The sequence below is a fragment of the Cyrtonyx montezumae genome, unplaced genomic scaffold, assembly GCF_038088225.1.
Source record: "Cyrtonyx montezumae isolate F1298 unplaced genomic scaffold, pur_monq_1.0 scaffold_49, whole genome shotgun sequence".
Taxonomy (NCBI): domain Eukaryota; kingdom Metazoa; phylum Chordata; class Aves; order Galliformes; family Odontophoridae; genus Cyrtonyx; species Cyrtonyx montezumae.
Genome location: NW_027072055.1, coordinates 835,190 through 857,573, shown reverse-complemented (window position 1 = coordinate 857,573; position 22,384 = coordinate 835,190). Strand labels below are relative to the sequence as shown.

General features: G+C 52.5%; 2 protein-coding genes across 2 annotated transcripts; one reads left to right on the top strand and one right to left on the bottom strand.

Moving 5' to 3' along the window:
- Positions 1-11,644: 11,644 nt before the first annotated feature.
- Positions 11,645-20,833, bottom strand: LOC136055890 (class II histocompatibility antigen, B-L beta chain-like). The gene is made up of 5 exons (XM_065747759.1): positions 20,743-20,833; positions 20,407-20,511; positions 12,384-12,653; positions 11,882-12,163; positions 11,645-11,799 (listed from the first exon to the last, which is right to left on the bottom strand). The coding sequence occupies exons 1-5, from the start codon at positions 20,831-20,833 to the stop codon at positions 11,645-11,647; spliced, it is 903 nt and encodes a 300-aa protein (XP_065603831.1).
- On the top strand, positions 13,731-14,992 carry LOC136055902 (DNA-directed RNA polymerase II subunit RPB9). Its single transcript, XM_065747768.1, has 6 exons — positions 13,731-13,792; positions 13,871-13,925; positions 14,007-14,080; positions 14,419-14,493; positions 14,772-14,823; positions 14,918-14,992. Exons 1-6 carry the CDS (start codon positions 13,734-13,736, stop codon positions 14,978-14,980), a joined length of 378 nt encoding a protein of 125 aa, XP_065603840.1. The 5' UTR covers positions 13,731-13,733; the 3' UTR covers positions 14,981-14,992.
- Positions 20,834-22,384: the final 1,551 nt, after the last annotated feature.

The following is a 22,384-nucleotide window of genomic DNA, read 5'->3' as shown; positions in this document are numbered from 1 at the left end:
ACTGCAAGCCACCCGTCTGCGCCATCTCCAAGCCGCCCAGGAGCGCTCGACTCCGTCGCAATCGAAAGACGTGGCAGGCGACGGCAAGCCGCCCCGGCAGCGCTCACTAGACGCATCCTCATTTCGCTAAGCTCCGTCGGAGCTCGGTAGACGTGGCCGAACATTGCACGACGACCTCGGAGCGCCCTCTAGGCGCCTCCGTTTGGCACGCCCAACTGCGTCGGAACCGGGTAGACGTGGCCGGAGATCGCACGGCGCCCTCGCAGCCTCCTCTGTCCGCCGCCGCCGATGTTTGCGACGAGCGACCGGATCGGCCTTAGCCGGGAAGACGCGTCCGGCGTTCCCTAGCGGCACCGGCATGGAGCACCGGACACAAACGTTCTAGACGGCTTTAGCAGGGTAGACCTGGCTGGCGTTTCCGAAACGCACAGGCAGCGAGCTCTCGCCGCAGCCGTTCCCGTTAGCGCGTTACGGCTGTTGCCGGGTAGACGTGGCCGGACATTGCACGATGAAATCGTAGCGCCCTCAAGGCGCCTCCTATTGCCACGCCAACTACGTCGAAACCGGGTAGTCGTGGCCGGAGATGGCAAGCAGAACCGGTGGCGCCCTCTATCCGCCTCTTCGGATCGCTCCTCAGTCAGAACCGGGTAGACGTGGCCGAGGATCGCCAGGTGCCCCAGCTCGACCTCCGTCGCCGCCGCTCGAGACAAGCGATTGGATCGGCTGTAGCCAGGAAGACGTGGCCTGCATTTTTAAAACACACATGCTGTGATCTCTCGCCGCCGCCGTTCGGGAAGCGCAAGAGGTTTGCCCGATTCCGGGCACACTTGCCTGGAGTCGGCAAGCCAACCGGCTGCGCCATCTCCAATCCGCCGCGGAGCGCTCGACTCCGTCGGAACCGGGTAGACGTGGCAGGCGATGGCAAGCCGCCCTAGCAGCGCCCTCTAGACGCCTCCTCGGATCGCTGATCCGTCGGAGAAGGGTAGACGTGGCCAGACATTGCACGACTCCCTTGAAGGGCCCTCTAGGCGCTTCGGCTTGGCACGCCCTACTACGTCGAAACCGGGTAGACGTGGCCGCAAATGGCACGGCGCTTGGCTGCCACTTTCGTCCGCCGCCGCTGGCGACGAGCGACCGGATCGGCTGTAGCCAGGAAGACGTGGCCGGCGTTCACAAGCGGCACCAGCATCGAGCACTGGACGCCAACGTTCGAGACTCGCGAAACGGTATTAGCTGGGGAGACCTGGCCGGCATTTCGAGATCTTGCCGCCACCGTTCGGGAAGTGCGGAACGGCTGTTGCTGCGTAAACGTGGCCAGCATTTTAATATTTTATAATTATAAATCTTAAATTATAAATTAAAGCTGCTGCCGCTGTGCCATGACATACCCCCCCCCAGTTACCCCCCACCCTTGTTCTGAAGGGCGCTATGGAGGGACCCGGGCAGAGCAGGTGGATGGGCTGAGGCAAAGCCATACGTGCTTGAAAGGGGGGCCAAGTGGCAGGCACTCGGGGTCGGTCACGGCCACCTCAGGCCACCGCATGGGCTCGGGGAGGAGAGGGCGGAAAAGCACCTGACAGGGCAAAACCTCGGCGTGCCAGCTGACAGCTGTCCAAGCAGGAGCCAGCAGCGTGCCCAGGCAGCCAAGCAGGGTCTATGGGACCCTATGGGGCTCTACGGTGCACGGTGTTATCTCTATGGTCCTCTGTGGGTCCCTATGGTGCACTAAGGGGCCTCTGTAAGGCTCTATGGGTCCCAGTGTGTCTTTGTGGGGCCTCTATGGGGGCTCAGTGGACTGCTAAGGGGTCTCTGAGGTGCTATATGTGTTTTCATGGGGCACTATGGGGTTTTAATGGGATCTTCATGTGACACGTTTTTTTGGGGGGGAGAACTCTATAGGGATGCGTGAAGCATCTGTGGGGTGGATGTGGGGAAGGATCTGGGGCGGCTCTGGTTCAAGTATGGGGCACAGGTGATACGGGGCTGATGTGGGACCCTGCACTGAATCTATGGGGGAAACAGCGGGGCACTGACAAACCCCATGGGGCAGCCATGGGGCTGGTGGTATCTGCCTTGCCCCTCTGCCCTGCATCTCTGCCCCACCCCACTGTCTTACAAAAAAGAATAAGAAAACCAACATCCCCAAACCAACCAAAGGAAGGGCAGCCCAAAGGAAGGACAGCAGGCCAGGGCGGCTCCACAGTGTGGGGGATAGGGAGCAAGGTGGAAAAACCCCATGGCTCCCTCAAGTGAGCAAAATCCCGGTGAGTAGAAGGAAGGACTGATGGGCAGCTGAGAAGACGATTGATCTCAGGGAAGGAAGGAAGGTAGGGAGGAAGAATATGGGGGAGGAAAAAATCAAAAGCAATTGGCCGGTGGATCCAGGGTGGAGGTTCAGAAAAAGCTGGCTGCCGAGTCTGGCTGGAGTGTTGTGACTGGGAAAAAAAAAAAAAGAAAGAAACGTGGTTTAGGTGCACAATACAAATGTACGTACGTACATACATACCTAAATACGTATATAAGTTATATACAAATAAAGAGGCAGCCCTCCCGACAAACCACTCCCTCCCCAGTGAAAAAAAAAAAACGGCCAGAAATTGAAAAAAAAAAAGATAAATACGAGGAAAACAAATTAAAAAGATAAAAGTGTATTATTATCTTAAGACAAAAACCCCAAGAAAGCATTCATAATTCAAAAATTAATTCAATAATTAATCATTTTAATTAAAAAAAAATCAAACCGCCTTTCACCACCACCACCATCCCCTTCCCCCCCATAAAACCCACTGAAACACTTAAAATAAAAGTAATAAAAAGTTCGGTAAAAACATGACACAGACCTCGGGCAGGGTGGATCTGTGGGAGGTAGGGTTGGATGGGGGGGAGGGAGGGAGGGAGGCAGAGGGAGAGAGACGCCGAGCCCAGCCTGGCTGCCTCATCACGTGTACCCCGCTGAAGAAGGAATCTTCGGCCGGACAAAAATAATTAAGAAGTAAAAATAAAAACAATCACAAATAAATTAAAAACAAAAAACAAAAACAAAAGAAAAACGGGGCCGAGGGGACTGGGAGGGGGAAGCGAGCGGGCCGACAGGTCTACCCGTCTGCCCGCGGCCCGCCAGCCAGCCCGCCCTCGTGGAAGGCGCTGCAGCGGTGGGCGGGGAGAAGGATGGGGGCAGGGGGCGCGATCGCAGTGACATAAATAGTTAAATATATACGTATAGGAAAAAAAATAATCGAACGATGTTATATTTTTGTAATTAAAAAATCTACTTTCGAGAGACAAATATGAAAAAGATAATTTCAACAGATGGAAAGGAAATTAAAAATAATTTCAAAAAAATAAATATTTTTGTGAAACAAACGAATAAAAAAATGAAAAAAATATACATTTCTTGGGAAATAAATTTTAAAAATGAAGAAAACAATAAAAGGTGAGAATACATAAGTTTTCTTTTAAAAAAGGTTTTGTGAAAATAGATTTGAAAATGGAAAAAATCATTTAAATTGTGGAAAATATATAAATAAAAAGGAATAAAATTATTGCAAAAAAAGCAAAATAGTTAAAAAAATATAATTTAAAAACAGTCACGAAATAAAAATAATTTGAAAGATATTTCGTGAAATAAATACATAAAAATAAATATGTAATTAGAAATGGAAAAGTAAATAATTACAAAATTGAACAATGAGAAAAAATAAATTGTGAACTAAATAATGAAAAAACAATTAAAAAGAACTACAATAAAATAAAAATGATTAAAGATTTGAATATATATTTGGATTTAAATAAATGATAACTAATTAAAAAATAAAAATTTTAAAACAAATACAATTAAAAACGGTTGAAAAGTAAATAATTAAGAAAGAGAATAATTAAAAAAGTTAAATATTTTGAGATAAAGAACACAACTAAAAAAATACAAAAATAATTTTCTTTTTCTGAAATAATGATGAAAAGTGAAAAATTAAATGATAACTAAATATTTTTAAAGAATTTTTTTTTAATTTTGTGAAAGAATTAAAAAAAATTAAAAAGAGCAAAAAGCAAATAAATAAGAATTTGAATGATGAAAAATTATATATATATATATATATATATATATATTTCGAAATAAATAAATAAATGAATGAATAAATGCTGCCGCAAAAAAGTTAAAGAAATAATGAAATGTTAGGTGGAAAAAAAAATACGCTGCAGCCCTGGGGACAGGAGGGGGAAGCGAGCCGGCCCACAGCTCTACCCGTCTGCTCGCGGCCGGCCAGGCAGGCAGCTGTCGTGGCAGACGCCGCAAGTGGGGGGCGGGGGCTCTGGAAGAGAAGATTAGATGGTAGATAGACAGACAGATGGACAAGGAAAGAAGAAAGGAAAAAGGAAAGGAGAAGGGGAATTGAAAGGGGCGGGGAAGGGAAAGAAAGAAAAAAGTCGGCCAGGTCAACCCCCTGGCTCAGGGCGGAAAAGACCGCCGGGAAGCTCGGCCCGCCAGGTCTACCCCCAGCTGTGCCGGAGGGAAGGAAGCGGTGCACCCCGCCGGTTCAGCCGCCCGACCTCCCCCTTCGCGCCGCGCGGCGCGAGATCTGAGGCGGCGGCAGGAGACGAACCCCAAGGAAGGGGGCGCGCCCGGAGACGGGATGCGGGACGCCCCACGCCGGCGAGACCGAGGGCGAAAGCGCGGTGGGAGGCGGCGGCGACGAAGAAAGGGACGTGGCCTCGCGACGGGGCCGGGGTGGAAGCGGCGGCGAGGCCGTGAGTGTGCAGAGCCTCTCCGCCCGAGACTGAGACCGCGCAAGGCGGGGAGGGACGGGGTAACCCCTCTCCGGCCCGGGCCCGCCCACGCGGGAGCGCGGCGGCGGCGGGCTCGAGAGCCCGGGGGAAAGGCGCGCCACCGCGTCTCCTCTCACACCCGGCGCCCTTTCCCGCCGGCCAGCCAACCGCCCCCAGGCCCCGCGCCCTCGCGGAACGCGCCGCGGGCAGCCCGAGTCTTGGCCTACAGCACCCCCGGCTTGGGCACCCCGGCCGGGGTGGTTTGGGAAAGGGAACGCGGCCAGGGGCCGGTCCCGCCCCCTCAACAACGACCCCCGACCCCCCACCCCCCTCACGACGCGCAGGCGACGCACGGAAACCTTTTCAAGAGCTAGGCTATGTTTGCCACCAGTTTAGACATAAGGGAACTAATCAGAAAAATAAATACAAAAAAGCACAGACAGTCTTACTCTGTGATAGACAAAAAGCCTAATGGTGCTCCAACTTGAGAATTACTTACATTAATTACTCATTCCTAAAATATTTAGCAGCTTGCATGGTCTCAAGTTTCCCATCATTCCTCTACAATCATTCCTCTAAAAAATAAATAAAGTCACATCTTATCATAACACGTTCTGATGCTGGCACTTTCTAAGGAAAGTATTTCCCAAACTTCACTGGTACACTACTTTAGGAACAGCTAGACAACCCACAGGTTTATTCAGTTTCAATACCCACCCCAATAGATATGGCAGCTATTTCTACTATTTAAAGATGAACTTTTGTGCTCAGTCAAAAGATATGCATTAATTCTTGGAAATTCTGCTTTTACCTTTCAGGAATTCTTTCCTGGGTTCTTTGCCAGAAATGCTACATTTGCAAAGGAATCAGTAAGGCCAATCCCTCCACCCATTTATCCCTGCTGTCGACTCACAGTAACAGGGAGTGAAGTTTTGATTAAAGCCCCAAGAGCATGAATAGACAGCAGACAAAAGGAGATGAGGAATTCTGCAATAATTTCATCAGCATAAGATTAGGAAGAATAAAATAAATCACATCAATACCTGAAAGGTAAATTCATGTCTATATAGTTTATAAAGTTTGGCTAAGAGTTCTTCTTTAAAAGGGTTAGCTGTTATATAAAGTAGGATGATTAACATTTCAACCAAACGGACAACAAACCACAATGTAGGTTGGCCCAAACTACAGTGTTTTATTAAAATCTTTGCTGTTTTCATCTTAGCATAACCTACATTTCCCACATGCTTCCCTTTGTGACCCAAAAACTCCCACTAGATTCACATGCAGATCCTGGATTAGCAAATGGCCATCATCTTTCAAGATCTAGGGGTACAGAGAAAAAATTGAAACTGTCGAGGTATTTTTTATTTTATTCCGTATCACTAATAAAAGTCTATCAGACTAATTTGAATTGGTAAATTTACAAGTTATTAAACATAAAAGCTTTATGCAGTCAAGGGAGTGCTTATATAGAAAAATGAATGAAAATGGCTTAAGTAAAATGTTTCACCCAAAGCGATTTCAGCTGCTGTCATAGCTGTGCAAATGCTTTTTCCACCTGAACTAAAAATACAAAACATTAACAAAATAGTTCACTTTCTTGAAACAAAAGATAGTTTTAATTCTAGATTGTACAGGCACATATATTAATAGGTTTTTCAGGAAACAGTTACACAAAAATGTTCTCTTTGCTTCCAAACATTATTGTCTCTAAGTCAACTTAATTGGATTTAAAATCAAAATGGCATGTTTTGTTTCATTTTGCAAGAGTTAAGGAATTTTGGGGAAATTAAGGGCAGAATTCATCTTCAGAATTTTTTCTCCCTTAGAACTTCATGCAAGTGCTCGAGACGCGTAGCAAATTTCATTAGAGAAAAGGACAGACCTTTTCTCCACTATGCACTGAAGTACCTAATTTAGAATCACGTACTTTAAAACCATAGAAGTTCATCTTGTCTACACTGCTACATACTTCTGCACATGCCATCTGACTTCTGCCTTCTGTTAGTCTCTTGTTCATCTCTTCTCACCGCTGCTACTAGTATTACTCATTCCTAACATTTGTGAGGGAAATGAAATGGGAACAGTAATAAAATCACCATAAATGACCTCTACTCATGCATCCATCTTGCCATACTGTGTTAGAAGTCTGCTGTGTTGTTTCTCTTGTTTTTTAATTGAAATTACTTTTGATTTAGTGGTTGGAAAAGCTTGTGTATCTTCATGCTGTGGGGTAAATAACTCCCAAGGATGGTACTTCACAACAAAATAATATAGATGACAGTATATTTTGAGTAGTTCTATATAGACGGGATACAAATAATACCAAAGAGAAGATGGCTCACCTTCAGGATGTCAAGGCTCGCAGGGGACTCCACGTGCGGGGGATCTCTGAGAAGAAATCCTTCCCTGGTGGTGGTCAGACCTTAATGGGGTTTGGGAGAGGTGGAGCCAGGCTCCACCCCTTCCAATCACACAGGTATATCACCTCCACCTGTGGCCCCATGGCTGACTCGGTGCTCACCTCAGGTGACCAATCAGTGGTTCAGGCCATGATTAAGCAGTTCCCATACACATGCCAATCAAGTATCAAAATGTCAAAGAAAAAAAAATAGCCACTGATGACAATTTTAAGATCTGCCATCTGAAGTATCAGACGTATCTTTATTAAGTCATAAAACAATACATGTCAATACATTTAAACTCAGCATAAAACAGAAGTGTTTCCAATATGCAATTTTCCAATTTTCCTCTTAGTTTATTTCTAGTTGTCTAGTAGCAGTTCACTGCCAAGTTAGGAAGACGAGGGGCAGTTAACTGCAAAGACTGAAAGAAACCCTAAGGAATGAACCCGATGGCAGAAATCTCGATGGTACCCTTATTACTTACTCTAAGCACCAAATCCCCTCCCTCCCACCTCCCAAGAAACAAAAACAATTGAGGGACAGAATTCACTTAAAGGGAATCAATAGGGCAGACCTTGTGGAGGCCTGCCATCAAAGCCTAGCTGTGTCAGTTGCACAGGAAGACACCCCTTTTCTTCCTATTACAAGCCATCGACGTAAGGGAACACTGTGATTAATATCAGGTAGTGTTAACAGCTTTAATGAAGGAAAAATATGACCACATAAAAGCCAAATGTCACAGCGCAGAAATGTAGCACCAAATCATCTGCAATTTATGTAAATGGAAGAATTCTTTACCTTTGGCTTCCTTTCTGTTCCTCTAATCATCTCATTTTTTCACAAGACAAATTTGAGTTTTTTAAAAACACTGTTGGTAAATCAACTTGAAAATTAATAATGTCTGTTGGTATAATAAGCAAAGTTTACCAGGCAAGCAAACAGGCAAACAGTGTTACTCAAAGGTCAGCACTTTGAGGAAGTTCTTTAAATTCATTATTCCTAAACTTTAAAGCAATGAAAAGAGTTGAACTGTTTCATGAATACCTCCTGAACTCAAGAGACCATCATCCAATCAGGATCATTTGCTCATAAGTTCATAAGTTCATAAGGTTGGAAAGGACCTATAAGATCATCTAGTCCAACCATCCTCCTATCACTATCTCTACCCAACTACTAAATTAAATCCTTTAGCACCTCATCTAAACGCTTCTTGAACAGCGCTAGGGATGGTGCCTCAACCACCTCCCTAGGCAGGCCATCCCAGTGCCTGACCACTCTTTCAGAAAAGAAATGCTTCCTCAGGTCTCATCTAGATCTTCCCCGGCGCAACTTGTGGCCATTCCCTCTCGTCCTGTCGTTATTTATCAGGGAGAAGAGGCCCACCCCCTCCTCACCACAACCCCCCTTCAGGAAGTCGTAAACTACAATATGGTCTCCTCTGAGCCTCCTCTTCTCCAGACTAAAGAATCCCAGCTCCCTCAGCCGCTCCTCATAAGACTTGTGCTCCAGACCCCTCCCCAGTTTTGTTGCCCTTCTCTGAACACGCTCCAGGGCCTCAATGTCCTTCTTGTAGTGAGGGGCCCAAAACTGAACACAGTACTCGAGGTGCGGCCGTACCAGAGCTGAGTACAGGGGGATGATCACCTCCCTGCTCCTGCTGGCTACACTGTTTCTAATACAGGCCAGGATGCTGTTGGCCTTCTTGGCCACCTGGGCACACTGCCGGCTCACGTTGAGCCGAGCATCAACCAACACCCCCAGGTCCTTTTCCTCTCTACATTCTTCAAGCCATTCTGCCCCAAGCCTATAGCATTGCATGGGGTTATTGTGGCCAAAGTGCAGGACCCGGCACTTGGCCTTATTGAACCTCATCCCATTGAGCTCAGCCCAGCTGTTCAGCCTATCCAAATCCCTCTGAAGGGCCTCCCTACCCTCAGGCAGTTTGACACATCCTCCCAACTTGGTGTCATCTGCAAAGTTACTGAGGGTACACTCAATTCCCTCGTCTAGGTCATCAATAAAGATATTAAACAAGATGGGCCCCAAAACTGAACCTTGGGGGACACCACTCGTAACAGGACGCCAGCTGGACTTAACTCCATTAACCACTACCCTCTGGGCACGGCCCTCCAGCCAGTTCTCCACCCAGAGAAGAGTGAACCTGTCCACACCACGGGCTGCCAGTTTCCTTAGGAGAATACTGTGGGAGACCGTGTCAAAGGCCTTGCTGAAGTCCAGGTAGACTACATCAACAGCCTTTCCCTCATCTACCTGTCTGGTCACCCAGTCATAGAAGGAGATGAGGTTGGACAAGCACGACCTGCCCCTGGTGAACCCGTGCTGGCTGGGTCTGATCCCTTTATTGCCATGCACGTGTCGTGTGATTTCCCTCAAGATCATCTGCTCCATAACTTTCCCTGATACCGAGGTCAGGCTGACAGGCCTGTAGTTCCCCAGGTCTTCCTTACGGCCTTTCTTGTAGATGGGAGTCACATCGGCAAGCCTCCAATCTTGTGGGACCTCTCCAGGTAACCAGGAATGCTGATAGATTGCAGAAAGTGGCTCGGCAATCACCTCTGCTAGCTCCCTCAGCACCCTTGGGTGGATCCCATCTGGCCCCATGGACTTGTGGCAGTTCAGATGGAGGAGTAGATCTCTGACCATCTCTGCTTGGATCACAGGGGGTGCATTATGCGCCCCGTCCCGGACTTCCAGGTCAGGGCAAGTACCATGTGGACAACTGTCCTGTCTATTAAAGACAGATGTGAAGAAGGCATTGAGAACCTCAGCCTTTTCCTTATCATCTGTGATTATACTGCCTGCCTTGTTGAGTAAAGGAGGGAAATTCTCCTTAGTTTTTCTCCTGCTGTTAATATATTTGTAAAAGGGTTTACTGTTCTCCTTTACAGCAGTAGCCAGCCTAATTTCAAGCTGGGCTTTAGCATTTCTAATTTTCTGCCTGCAGATCTTGGCCAGTTCTCTCTAGTCACCCCAAGTAGCCTGACCCATCTTCCAGAGGACATAGACTCTCTTTTTCTCTCGGAGTCTCAACAAAAGATCCCGGTTCATCCATACTGGTCTTTTTCTCCTCCAGCTTGATTTACGGGACTCCGGGACAGCCTGCTCCTGTGCCTTTTAAGATTTCCATCTTGAGGAGCATCCAGGCTTCCTGGAACCCTTTACCCCTCAGGAGCAAGTCCCAAGGGACCCTTGCAACAAGTGTCCTGAACAGGTCAAAGTCTGCCCTCCGGAAGTCCAAGGTAATAGTTTTGCTAGTCACCCTCTTGACGTCACCCAGAATAGCAAACTCCACCATTTCATGGTTACTCTGGCCAAGACAATCTCCAACCTTCACATCCCCTACTAGTCCTTCCCTGTTAGTGAAAAGTAGGTCAAGCAAGGCATCTCCCCTGGTAGGCTCTTGCACCAGCTGTGTCAGGAAGCAATCATCCACACATTCTAGAAATCTCAAGGACTGCTTCCTCTGCGCAGTATTGTATTTCCAGCATATATCAGGGAAGTTGAAGTCCCCCATGAGAACGAGTGCTGGCCATCGTGCAACATCTACGAGTTGTTTATAGAACACCTCGTCTATTTCTTCATCCTGACTAGGTGGTCTATAACAGACCCCCACCACGATGTCACTCCTAGAGACTATCCCCCTGATCCTTATCCATAGACACTCTACTTTGTCATTTCCAACCACTAGCTCTTCAACATCAAAACACTCTCTGATATAGAGAGCTATGCCACCACCCTTTCTTCCCTGTCTATCCCTTCTGAAGAGCTTGTAGCCATCAATCCCAGTATTCCAGTCATGGGAGAGGTCCCACCATGTTTCTGTAATAGCCACAAGGTCATAGTTAGCCTGCCTCACAATGGCTTCAAGCTCTTCTTGTTTATTGCCCATGCTGCGTGCGTTGGTGTAGATGCACTTCAGCTGAGATATCTGCCTCGCCCCTTTTTCCAGCACAGCCTCCTTAGGCTCTTTACTGGTGAGCCCTGTTTTATCCCCTTCCCCCGTCACAGCTAGTTTAAAGCTCTCTCAATGAGTCCAGCTAGCTCCTGTGCTAGGATTCGTTTCCCCCTTTGGGATAGGTGCGTCCCATCAACAGATAACAGGCCAGGAGCCGAGTAAACTGCCCCATGGTCAAAAAACCCAAAGTGTCTATCTCTACACCAACCTCTCAGCCAGTTATTCATCACCTGTGTTTTCCTAGCCCATTCTGTGTCCTTCACCGCCCCAGAAGGTATGGAAGCAAACACCACTTGTGCTCCCACCCATTGAACTAATCGCCCTAATCCACTGAAATCTCTTTTCATAGTTCAGTGGGGCTCCTGCAGGGAAAGAGGGCCCCGTGAGCAGCGTGTGGGCTCGGGCTGCCGCGCTCCCACGGACGGCGCTGGGGGAAGCGGACCTTACCCGGCACGGTGGGATCGGGGCGCCCCGAAACGACAGCGAGGACGCGGGGGCATCAGCGCGGCCCCCCGGGCGCGGCCCCGCCGCCCCAGCGCTCGGCTCCCTTGGCACGCAGGAAGGCGAGCAGCCCCAGCAGCAGGTGGGCGAGGCCCAGCACCAAGCCCCCCACGCCCAGCAGCAGCTCGCTCCTGCCCGCGTGCGCCGGGGGCTCTGCAGGGACGGCACGCGTGGCTCGGCGTGGGGCCGCGCTCCCGCTGCAGGTGGCGGGGATCAGGTTGGGGGGGGGGCTTACCCCAGGGCTGGGTTTTGGGGTGCGGCAGGCTGGCGTGCTCCACGTGGCACACGTAGGTGTCCCCGTGCGGCTGCGGGCCGGGGTCGAGCAGCAGCAGGAGCTGGTAGGTCCAGTCCCCGTTGCGTATGACGCCCGTGGACACCGCGCGCTCCGATTCCTCCTTCCCGTTGCGGAACCACTTCACCTCGATGTCCGGAGGGTAGAAACCCGAAACGTGGCACGCCAGGCGGGCACGATGCGACGCGGAGCCCGACGGCAGCGCCACGACCCTCAGCCTGGGCTCTGGGAGGGGGACAGCGGCGGGGCGGAAGATGCACTCGTGAGATCACAACTCTGAGTCACGACGGGACTCGTGAGCTCACCTCTCTTCTTTGAGACACGATGGGACTCGTGAGCTCACCTCTCTTCTTTGAGTCACGACGGGACTCGTGAGCTCACCTCTGAGTCATGATGGGACTCGTGAGCTCACCTCTCTGAGTCACGACGGGACTCGTGAGCTCACCTCTCTTCTGCAGCGTCACGGGGGCCAGGATGTGGTAGTTGTGTGCGCAGAGCATTTCTGCCGCTGCCCTGTTCTTCTCCAGCACGTCGGGCTGCGCGTTGAAGAGCTCTGCCGAGGGCTCTCCCAGGACCGTGTCGGCCACGAAGAGCCCCACGTCGCTGTCAAAGTGCACGTACTGCTGCCGGTTGTAGACGTGGCGCACCACGAAGCGCACGCGCTCGGTGCCGTTCAGGAAGTGGCACTCGACGGAGGCGGACCACTGGAAAAAGGCTGCGGGCAACGGGGAGAAAAACCCACCACGGGAAGTGGTGCCGGGTGCCCAAAGCTGGGCCCGAAAACAGAGCTTGGGAGCAAAAATGCGACCAAAACCCCAAAGTTTCACCTTCGACTCGCAAATCACTGGCCCCAAATGGCACCAGAATGATAAACTTACACCCCAAACACAAACAACTTGAAACAAAACCCCAAATTGGCCTCAAAATGGCATCAAAACCCCACAGTTTGAACAGAAACGGCATCAGATACACAAAGTTGGAAGCAAAACGCAAAGCATTGGCCCAAAAATTGGCTCTGGGTACCCCCCCTAACAAAGCACAGCGAGGGGCTCTGGGTACCCCCCCAACAAAGCACAGCGAGGGGCTCTGGGTACCCCCCCAACAAAGCACAGCGAGGGGCTCTGGGTACCCCCCCAACAAAGCACAGCGAGGGGCTCTGCCCCTTCAGGGTTTGGAGATTGACAGCAAAACCGACCCTTAAGTGTAACCCTCTGTATGATCAGAGCTTGGGATGCGATGGATACGGACGGACTGTCCCTTTAATTCGGCATTCCTCCTTTCCTCGCGGTGCGTCGCTGCGGAGCGAGGCTCCCCGGCACAGCCAGCGCCGCTCGCCGATCGCTTTCACCTTCTGACTGTAATAAAACGTCGCCAAAACTCCAACTGGGCTCTGAGCGCTTATGACATGAATGAAGACGGGCCCCCAGAGCGAGCCCCGGGGACAGCACTGGTAACGGGACGCCAGGCGGACGTAAGGCCATAAGCACGGGATCATACGGCGCTCCCACCGCGGCCGTTCCTCTGCAGAAGCGGCCGCTTTTCTCAGCAGTGATCCACGGCCCCACGGCCCGGCCCACGTTGTCTTTGGAGGGGCGCGTCGGTAAACGCGGGGACGGGGCGGCCGCGCTCCGATGCTTCTTGACCCCGCGGGGCCGCCGTGGTCGGAGCGGTGCGCACGCGCAGGAGCTCCGCGTTGAGTTTCGTTGCGTTTGTCCGTTGCGCCGTGGCCGGAGTGGTGCGCATGCGCAGCAGCTCCTGTCGCTTTTTCGTTATTCTGGGCGCCGCCGCGCTCGCCATGCAGCCGGAGGGGCCGTGTGAGCCCGGTTTCGTGGGGATCCGCTTCTGCCAGGAGTGGTGAGGGGACCGAGCCCGGGACCGAGCCCGAGTGTGGCTCCGGCCGCGGCCCCGCGCTGATTTCGCGTCTCTCCTTAGCAACAACATGCTGTACCCCAAGGAGGACAAGGAGAGCCGCGTGCTGCTTTACGCGGTGAGATCCCGCGCGCCCCCGAGCGTCCCTCGGAGCCGGGGCCGGGCCGTGACCCTCCCCATCCCCATCCCCGCCCCCCAGTGCCGCAACTGCGACTACCAGCAGGAGGCCGACAGCAGCTGCATCTACGTCAACAAGATCACGCACGAAGTGGAGTGAGTGCGGACCCCCGTGGGGCCCAGCCCCGCCCCCCCCTCCTCGAGCTCCGCCCCCTCCTCGAGCTCCGCCCCCCCTCCTCGAGCTCCGCCCCCCCTCCTCGAGCTCCGCCCCCCCTCCTCGAGCTCCGGCCCCCTTCTCGAGCCCCACCCCCTCCTCCTCGAACTCCGCCCCCCTCCTCGAGCCCCGCCCCCCTCCTCGAGCTCCCCACTTCAGGGGGTCCTAAGGCGGAGGTTGGGGCAAAGAGAGCGGAGGGGGTCGTTAGCGAGGGAGGCGGTGGGGTCCTTAACGAGCTCGGGCGCTGCGGGGTAACGAAGCTCTGCTCCTGTCCTGGCAGCGAGCTCACGCAGATCATCGCTGACGTCTCCCAGGACCCCACGCTGCCGCGCACCGAGGACCACCCCTGCCAGAAGTAAGGAGGATCCGGGGGTCCCTGTGCAGGGATGTGAGGGGCTCCCTCGGGCGCAGCGGGCGTCCCCAGCCCCGCCGCTCTCCCTCTGGGCTCCCACCTTCCCGACGTCGGGGCCGCGCCGTCCTTGCCGTGTTCCTGCTGCGGGGCTCCGCCGTCCCCTGCACGTCGGCTCCCGACGGCTCCGTGCCTTCCCCGTGGGGCTGCTGAGCGTCCCCTCCCGTGCTCTCTGTGCCACGCGGGGGCCCCGCCGCGTCACCGCCGTCCTTTCTCTCCCCCAGGTGTGGGCACAAGGAGGCCGTTTTCTTCCAGTCGCACAGCGCGAGAGCGGAGGTGAGGCTCCCCCCCGGCTCCCGCGGCCTCCCCGCTGCCGCCGCTGCCCCTTCCTATCCCTCTGCTGCGACCGCCGCCTCCCCCTCCCCTGCAGGATGCCATGAGGCTCTACTACGTCTGCACAGCCCCGCACTGCGGCCACCGCTGGACCGAGTGACGGCTGCGGCCCTGAGCCGGGATGCTCCCCCCACGCTGCTACTGGCTGCCGTGTCCCCCCCGCCGCAGTCCCTCCCCGATCCTGTGGGGACGGCCTTTCCATACAGAGACGTCTGCCTGACGGCAGTGGGTCGTGGCCGTGCATCTGTGGGGCTCGTTGCCGTGCATCTGTGGGGCGGCAGGGGGTGGGAGGCAGGGCGGTGGGTCGTGGCGGTGGGGAGGGTCTGATCCCCTGGGTGCCCTCAAGGGGAGGGTCTGATCCCCTGGGTGCCATGGGGAGGGGGAGGGTCTGATCTTCTGGGTGCCATGGGGGGGAGGGGCAGGGTCTGATCCCCTGGGTGCCATGGGGAGGGGGAGGGTGTGATCCCCTGGGTGCCATGGGGAGGGGGAGAGTCTGATCCCCTTGGTGCCCTCAGGGGGAGGGGGAGGATGTGATCCCCTGGGTGCCCTCGGGGGGAGGGGGAGGGTCTGATCCCCTGGGTGCCCTCGGGGGGAGGGGGAGGGTCTGATCCCCTGGGTGCCATGGGGGGGAGGGGGAGGGTCTGATCCCCTGGATGCCCTCAAGGGGAGGGGGAGGGTGTGATCCCCTGGGTGCCCTCATGGGGAGGGGGAGGGTCTGATCCCCTGGGTGCCATGGGGAGGGGGAGGGTGTGATCCCCTGGGTGCCATGGGGAGGGGGAGGGTCTGATCTTCTGGGTGCCATGGGGGGGAGGGGCAGAGTCTGATCCCCTGGGTGCTCTCAGGGGGAGGGGGAGGGTCTGATCCCCTGGGTGCCATGTGGGGAGGGGGAGGGTCTGATCCCCTGGGTGCCCTCAAGGGGAGGGTCTGATCCCCTGGGTGCCATGGGGAGGGGGAGGGTCTGATCTTCTGGGTGCCATGGGGGGGAGGGGCAGGGTCTGATCCCCTGGGTGCCATGGGGAGAGGGAGGGTCTGATCCCCTGGATGCCATAGGGGGAGGGTCTGATCCCCTGGGTGCCCTCGGGGGGAGGGGGAGGGTCTGATCCCCTGGGTGCTCTCAGGGGGAGGGGGAAGGTTTGATCCCCTGGGTGCCATGTGGAGGGGGAGGGTGTGATCCCCTAGGTGCCATGGGGAGGGGGAGGGTGTGATCCCCTGGGTGCCATGGGGAGGGGGAGGGTGTGATCCCCTGGGTGCCCTCAGGGGGAGGGGGAGGGTCTGATCCCCTGGGTGCTCTCAGGAGGTGGAGGAGGGTCTGATCCCCTGGGTGCCATGGGGAGGGGGAGGGTCTGATCCCCTGGGTGCCATCTGTTCCCCTTTAGGATTAGGACCCCATTTGGGGGCCGGGTGGGTTCTGTGAGCCATGGGGTGGGGGACCCACGGCCTGGTTTGTGGGGGGAGCACCCGGAAGTGTGGGTCCTGTGGGGCCAATCTGGTGTTGCCATGGGGTGACAGAGGAGCGCTGCGCGTGGGGGGGAATCTGTGCGTGACCGCGGTGGGAAATGGGAGGGACACGGGGCTGCGGGGCTGCGTGTGAGCCAGGTCGTGTTGAGAAGGGGACAGAGCCTGCGGGGGGTGGGGTGGGGGGAGGGGACGGGTGGGGCAGGAGGGGACAGGAAGGGACAAGGTGGGGCAGGAGGAGATGGGGTGGAATAGGGATCACAGTGGGGCAGAAGGGGACAGGAAGGGACAGGGTGGGGCAGGAGGGGATGGGGTGGAATAAGGAACGCGGTGGGGCAGGAGGGGCAGGAAGGGACAGGGTAGGGCAGGAGGGGACGGGGTTGAATAAGGGATGGGATGGGGCAGGAGGAGATGGGGTGGTATAGGGATCACAGTGGGGCAGGAGGGGATGAGAAGGGACAGAGTGGGGCAGGAGGGGACAGGAAGGGACAGGGTGGGGCAGGAGGGGACGGGGTGGGGCAGGAGGGGATGGGGTGGAATAGGGATCATAGTGGGGCAGGAGGGGATGGGAAGGGACAGGGTGGGGCAGGAGGGGACAGGAAGGGACAAGGTGGGGCAGGAGGGGATGGGAAGGGACATGATGGGGCAGGAGGGGATGGGGTGGAATAGGGATCACGGTGGGGCAGGAGGGGATGGGAAGGGACACGGTGGGGCAGGAGGGGATGGGGTGGAATAGGGATCACGGTGGGGCAGGAGGGGATGGGGTGGAATAGGGATCACGGTGGGGCAGGAGGGGACGGGGTGGGGCAGGAGGGGACGGGGTGGGGCAGGAGGGGACGGGGTGGGGCAGGAGGGGACGGGGTGAGAGCCCGAAGTGAAACCCAACTGAGGAGTGGGGCTCTCCGCCGCGCCGGCGGAGCGGCATCGGGGCAGCTCTGCAGTGAATCACAGAATCACAGAATCACAGAACTGTAGGGGTTGGAAGGGACCTCTAGAGATCAAGGAGTCCAACCCCCTGCCAAAGCAGCTCCCTAGCCCAGGTTGCACAGGTAGGCGTCCAGGCGGGTCTGGAACGTCTCCAGAGAAGGAGACTCCACCACCTCTCTGGGCAGCTGTGCCAGTGCTCCATCACTGCACTGGGAAGAAGTTCCCACACACATATGTGTGGAACTTTCTGTGCATCAGTTTGTGGCCATTTCCCCTCATCCTATCAGCACGCACTGCTAAGAGTCCAGTCTCATCCCTTTGCCTCTCACTCCTTAGATATTTACACATGTGGATCAGATCCCCTCTGAGTCTTCTCTTTTCATGGCTGAACAGACCCAGATCTCTCAGCTTTTCCTCGTAAAAGAGGTGTTCCATGCCCCTTATCTTTGTAGCCCTCTGCTGGACTCTTTCAAGGAAATCTGTCTAAAAAGACAGGCCACGGGCTGCCAGTTTCCTTAGGAGAATACTGTGGGAGACTGTGTCAAAGGCATTGCTGAAGTCCAGGTAGACTACATCAACAGCCTTTCCCTCATCTACCTGTCTGGTTCAAACACAGTGTGTATCAAGAAGAAAACCATGCCTATCAATTACTCAGGATAATAATTATCAAGCTTAAGACAGTGAAAATACTTCCATCAACTTTTCTGTTCAAGCTGCACAAAAGCCTTATCCTAAGACAAAACCTTTAAAGATGTATACAAAAACTGAATGCTATCCCTTTTCATCTCTACCACGATGGATGGACTTACAACAGCAGTACAAAGCAAGTGTGTTTTCTGTATCACTCAAGACTAATTTCCTACTACAAAGAGTCTGAAGTGCTTAATTTTCAGTGGCTGCTCAAATACTGGCCTAAAATGGTTTCTATTTTGTCTTTAATACACCTAGGGATAAATTATCTCATCAGTTACAGGCACATGGCTCTCATTAACAAAGACAGCCAAGCACTTAAGCACGAACAAAATGTGGGTCTAGGAGATTTTTCATTACATATATATACAAGTCTCCGGAACTGGCATTGTGCTTATAAATGTGCCTTGAAAAAATTAAAAAACAACAAAAAAAAACCCACAACTTCCAATTTAGCTCTTCCTTATTTTCTTTCCCCTCCTTTTTGAAAAGGAGAAATACACTTGGGAATGTAAAAGGAGATTTAAATATTTTGTCCATTTAATAGTTTCTGCTTAAAGCCACCTTTGGGAATAAGACACGGAAAATGTGGTTTGAATCAAAAAAGTCTACAGCTAGAAATGAGATGCCTTCCTCAAAGTTCATGAGTGGACAAAAGATGAAAGACAAATAAATAAAAGTTGATTTGCTTACTTTGGTATTCATTCTGAGAGAACTCCAGAATAGTTATCATCTCTTGTACACGCATTAGGATGTTCTTTTAAGTCAGTCAAGACATCCTGAGCCATTGTCTGCTAAAAGGAAGTTTTGAGGGAAAAAAAGTATTAGGAGAGGATTGTTTTAGGAAACATAGTACAATTAAATATATTAATATCATGTCACCTTTAAATCATATAATCCAAGACTTAGAACTGAACAAGAAGCAAAACGTTCACAGATCATTCAAGAAATGCACTAGGGCAAGACAGTCACTGCCTTACTTCCACTCTTCCATACTGAACGACTGCCCTAGACCAATAGCAACACGTGAGAAAAGCACACATAAGGAAACTATACGAGGAATGGATGGTATCTTCCGTTCAAGAAATCTAGATAACCAGATAAAATTTTATTCAGGGGCACCTCAGGCTTCTTTTTCATTTTATTTTCAAGAACCACAGAGCAGAATCAGTAGTCCCCAGTCTCTACTCGAGAGGAACCCCCTGATATATTTACCGGCATACAAAAACAGGAACTGTTTATTGAGGGACAGCAGGCCAGCTGGTCATGCCAGTCCTTTGGTTCTCCCTGGAGACTGACATTGCCAATTATTATACTAGATACCATAGCTTCAGTAACTTGCAAAACCTACTGCAAACTGCATCACGTACAAGCATCAGACACTGCCTTCCAACAACGTGAACATCTTCTTAGTTACAAGAAACAAGTAACATGACAACTAACAGAAGTTAACTCACTCTTTCACTGCACTGTAGATCCAACTCAGTGGAATTAAAGCTGTTAATGCTCTAGCTTCCCCAGTTACAACCTTACTACAGATACACAGATTTATAGTTAGCTACAAGAATTGGTAGAAAGAAAGAGAGATATAATCACCACCGTGGATCCAGCGAGGTTCGTAGTAGGACCGTTGTTCTCAGGAACTTGTCTGGGCACCGCGGGGGATGGGAGAAAGCCGGGAGGCTTCACAGCAAGCAGGCCAAGGGCTACTTCCAAAGAGTTTTTCCCCTCAAGGAATTCTCCGTCAAAGGTTTTTTCTCTTCAGGACTTCTCCGTCAAAGATGTTTTTCTTTGGAGTTCTTCTCCAAAGCCGTTAGTTCAGTGAAGGCCTTTTATCCCCCATTTCTCAGTTTTCTTTCCTTTTCTCTCTGTTAGTGTGACATACCTGGCCCAACAGATAAGCCAGCAGGGAGTGCTACCTTCGTTGCCACGCACAGCATTATCGTCTTTCGCAGTGATCAGCTTCTCCAAGCCGAACCCCGAAAAAAACAGGCTTGTCTTTTGTAAAGATATTTCTGCGTATCTTTACCGCCGTAAGCAGAGACAAGCGGAAGTGCGGCCCCGCGCAGGAGCGGAAGTGCGGCCCCGCGCCGCTCTCAGCAGTCGCTGCCGCTGGAGGGCTGCACCGCCCAGCGGGCGTGTGGCGGAGCGGGGCCGGGCCGGGCCGAGCCGCGCCGAGCCGCACAGCGGAGATGAACACGGTGCTCGCTGTGGAGCAGAACGTGTCGAAAATGACCGAGGACAGCGGGCCAGGCATGGAGGGGCTCCGGACGGATCGGGAGACGGTGAGCAGCGGGCGGGGCGCGGCGCGGGGCCGTTATTCGGCGCGCGGTGACGCGGCGCTCCCCGCAGCCCGGCGCGGTCAGCATGGTGTACGCGCAGCCCGAGATCCTGCACGAGGAGGTGTATCTCTGTGAGCGCATCGACTTCCCCAGCAGGGAGCCCGGGAAGCACCTGAAGGCCGTCTGCTTCCTGCAGCCCACCGAGCTGAGAGCCCTCCCCGCGGGGATGGGGGATGGGGCTGAGCCCCTCTCGTTGCCGCGCTGTTGCTGTGTGTACCTTGAGGAGAACGTGGACTGTCTCATTCAGGAGCTGCAGGGGGTTAGAACAGAATTTATTTTGGTTGTAATGTACTGACAAATGTTTGAGGAACAGACTCTGAATCCACTGTGTCACTAGAGGAATCACTTAAGTGTTTTGGGTGCGGAGGGCCTCTGTGTTTTAGCTCTATCAGGACGTTCACGTGGTTTTCTCTCAGATCCCCTCCTTTTTCCATGCAAAACGTGTTACTGCCAATCTCTGCAAAGTTCAGGTCCATCAGGAATATTATGGGGGATTTCCAGAAGAGGAAACCTGAGGAGCTGCAGAAGCTGGAATCCATGGCAGGTATGAGGGTACAGACAGGACTTGTTAAAGCCCATGTGTTGTAGGACAGTGCAGGTCACTGCTGACTGTATGCTGACAGTCCACTTCAGACCTCTGCAGTGAGTGATCTGTGGGGGCAGGAACCACTGCCCTGTGTTCAGCACGGTATTTTTTTTTACTGGGGGTCAGACCCTGTGGTAGGCCATTCTGCACCACTGCAGCACAGCCTACAAGCCTGCTCATTCCGACTGCTCCCTGAGCTGCTGTTTAGAGCCTGCTGGATTCCAGAAGCCCCACAGTTGAATCAAGTTCACCCACCAAGTGGGTGGCTAAGTGATAACATCAGCTCTCTGAGCACTGTCATCTGTCACCAAATGCTGAGCTGATGTGAATCGGTATAGACCTGTTGAAGTCACCACAGCTGTATAGATCTGTGAGCAGATAGATGTGATTTAATAGCTTACATTTGGTAGAATTTTGGTGACCAGGTACTGTAGTGGGATTGTAACTATATAATGCATTTGCTGAACACAACCTCTGATGTTCTCTTGCTATGTTGTGGTTTCTGGTTTCGGCTTGTGCTGCAGGTTCAGAGTCAAATGTTTGACTTCTAATCTGTCAGCAAATCATGTCTGTGCTGAGATCTTTGTTTCTGATTTTATGAGCAGATACTCTGCTGAAGACTTAGCACAGAGCATGAGTGTTGAAAGTTGGGTGCTTGGCACTGGGGTCCATTTTGGAAGACGTTGGTCTTTTTTAGTTAGAGGTTATCTCGGATTCCCTGGAGAAAGGGATGACACAAACTTCTGGAGGTGGAGCAGTTGGATGTTACTGCGTTATGCTTAGAGGAATATGTGGCAGTGCTGGAAACTGGGTGGAGGTGCAGGGAGGTCAGCCCCCACTTCATGCTGTGGTGGTAAGGTTGTTAGCTAGAATCACCTCGATGCTAACTCAGGTCTCAGTCTGCACTGAGCGGTGTTTCTGTGGTTTTTAAGGCACACAGGCTGCTTGTTTTTGTTTACATGCCTAAAGGGCTCTACTGTGTTTCTGTTAACTGAGAGTGACTGAAAACCACGTAGCAGCTAGAAGACAAAAGCAAAATGCAAAAATGGAAGCGGTATTTTTCTACATGAGAGAGAGAGATCTCTCTAGTTGCAGTGCCCCAGGCTGTTTTCTGCTGCAGTCTCCTTATGGCAGCGAAGGGGCAAAGTCACAGACGTGATGAAGAATAACCAGTGCACAATATAAAGGCAGAATTGTGCTCCCACTGATGAAACTTCAGCAGTTGCTCATGTCTCTGGTGGCCAAGGGCCCTTGAGCAGAGTACATTTTGGTTATTCTTTTCCCAGTCTCTTATTAATCCTGACACTGGATGTGAGGCTTGAGAGATGAATGGGAGGTTTTGAATCCCATCTCCTCAGATGGACAATAGCTTTTCTGTTTTACAAGCTTCCCACTTCTATAGGCATTGCTTCTGTGCTGCTAGCACAAGATCCAAAATCTGGCAAGCAGGCATTTCTGTGGGACTCTGTCTTTACCCTGACAGGTGAATTCCTGACCTCAACAA

Coding starts and splice junctions, on each gene's coding strand:
- LOC136055902 (XM_065747768.1), top strand. CDS start 13,734: ATGCAGCCGGAGGGGCCGTGTGAGCCCGGTTTCGTGGGGATCCGCTTC. Junction 14,081..14,418: donor AAGATCACGCACGAAGTGGA/GTGAGTGCGGAC, acceptor CTGTCCTGGCAG/CGAGCTCACGCAGATCATCG. Junction 14,824..14,917: donor CGCACAGCGCGAGAGCGGAG/GTGAGGCTCCCC, acceptor CCTCCCCTGCAG/GATGCCATGAGGCTCTACTA.
- LOC136055890 (XM_065747759.1), bottom strand. CDS start 20,833: ATGGATTCCAGCTTCTGCAGCTCCTCAGGTTTCCTCTTCTGGAAATCC. Junction 12,164..12,383: donor CGTGACGCTGCAGAAGAGAG/GTGAGCTCACGA, acceptor TCCCCCTCCCAG/AGCCCAGGCTGAGGGTCGTG. Junction 11,800..11,881: donor CCCCAAAACCCAGCCCTGGG/GTAAGCCCCCCC, acceptor CCGTCCCTGCAG/AGCCCCCGGCGCACGCGGGC.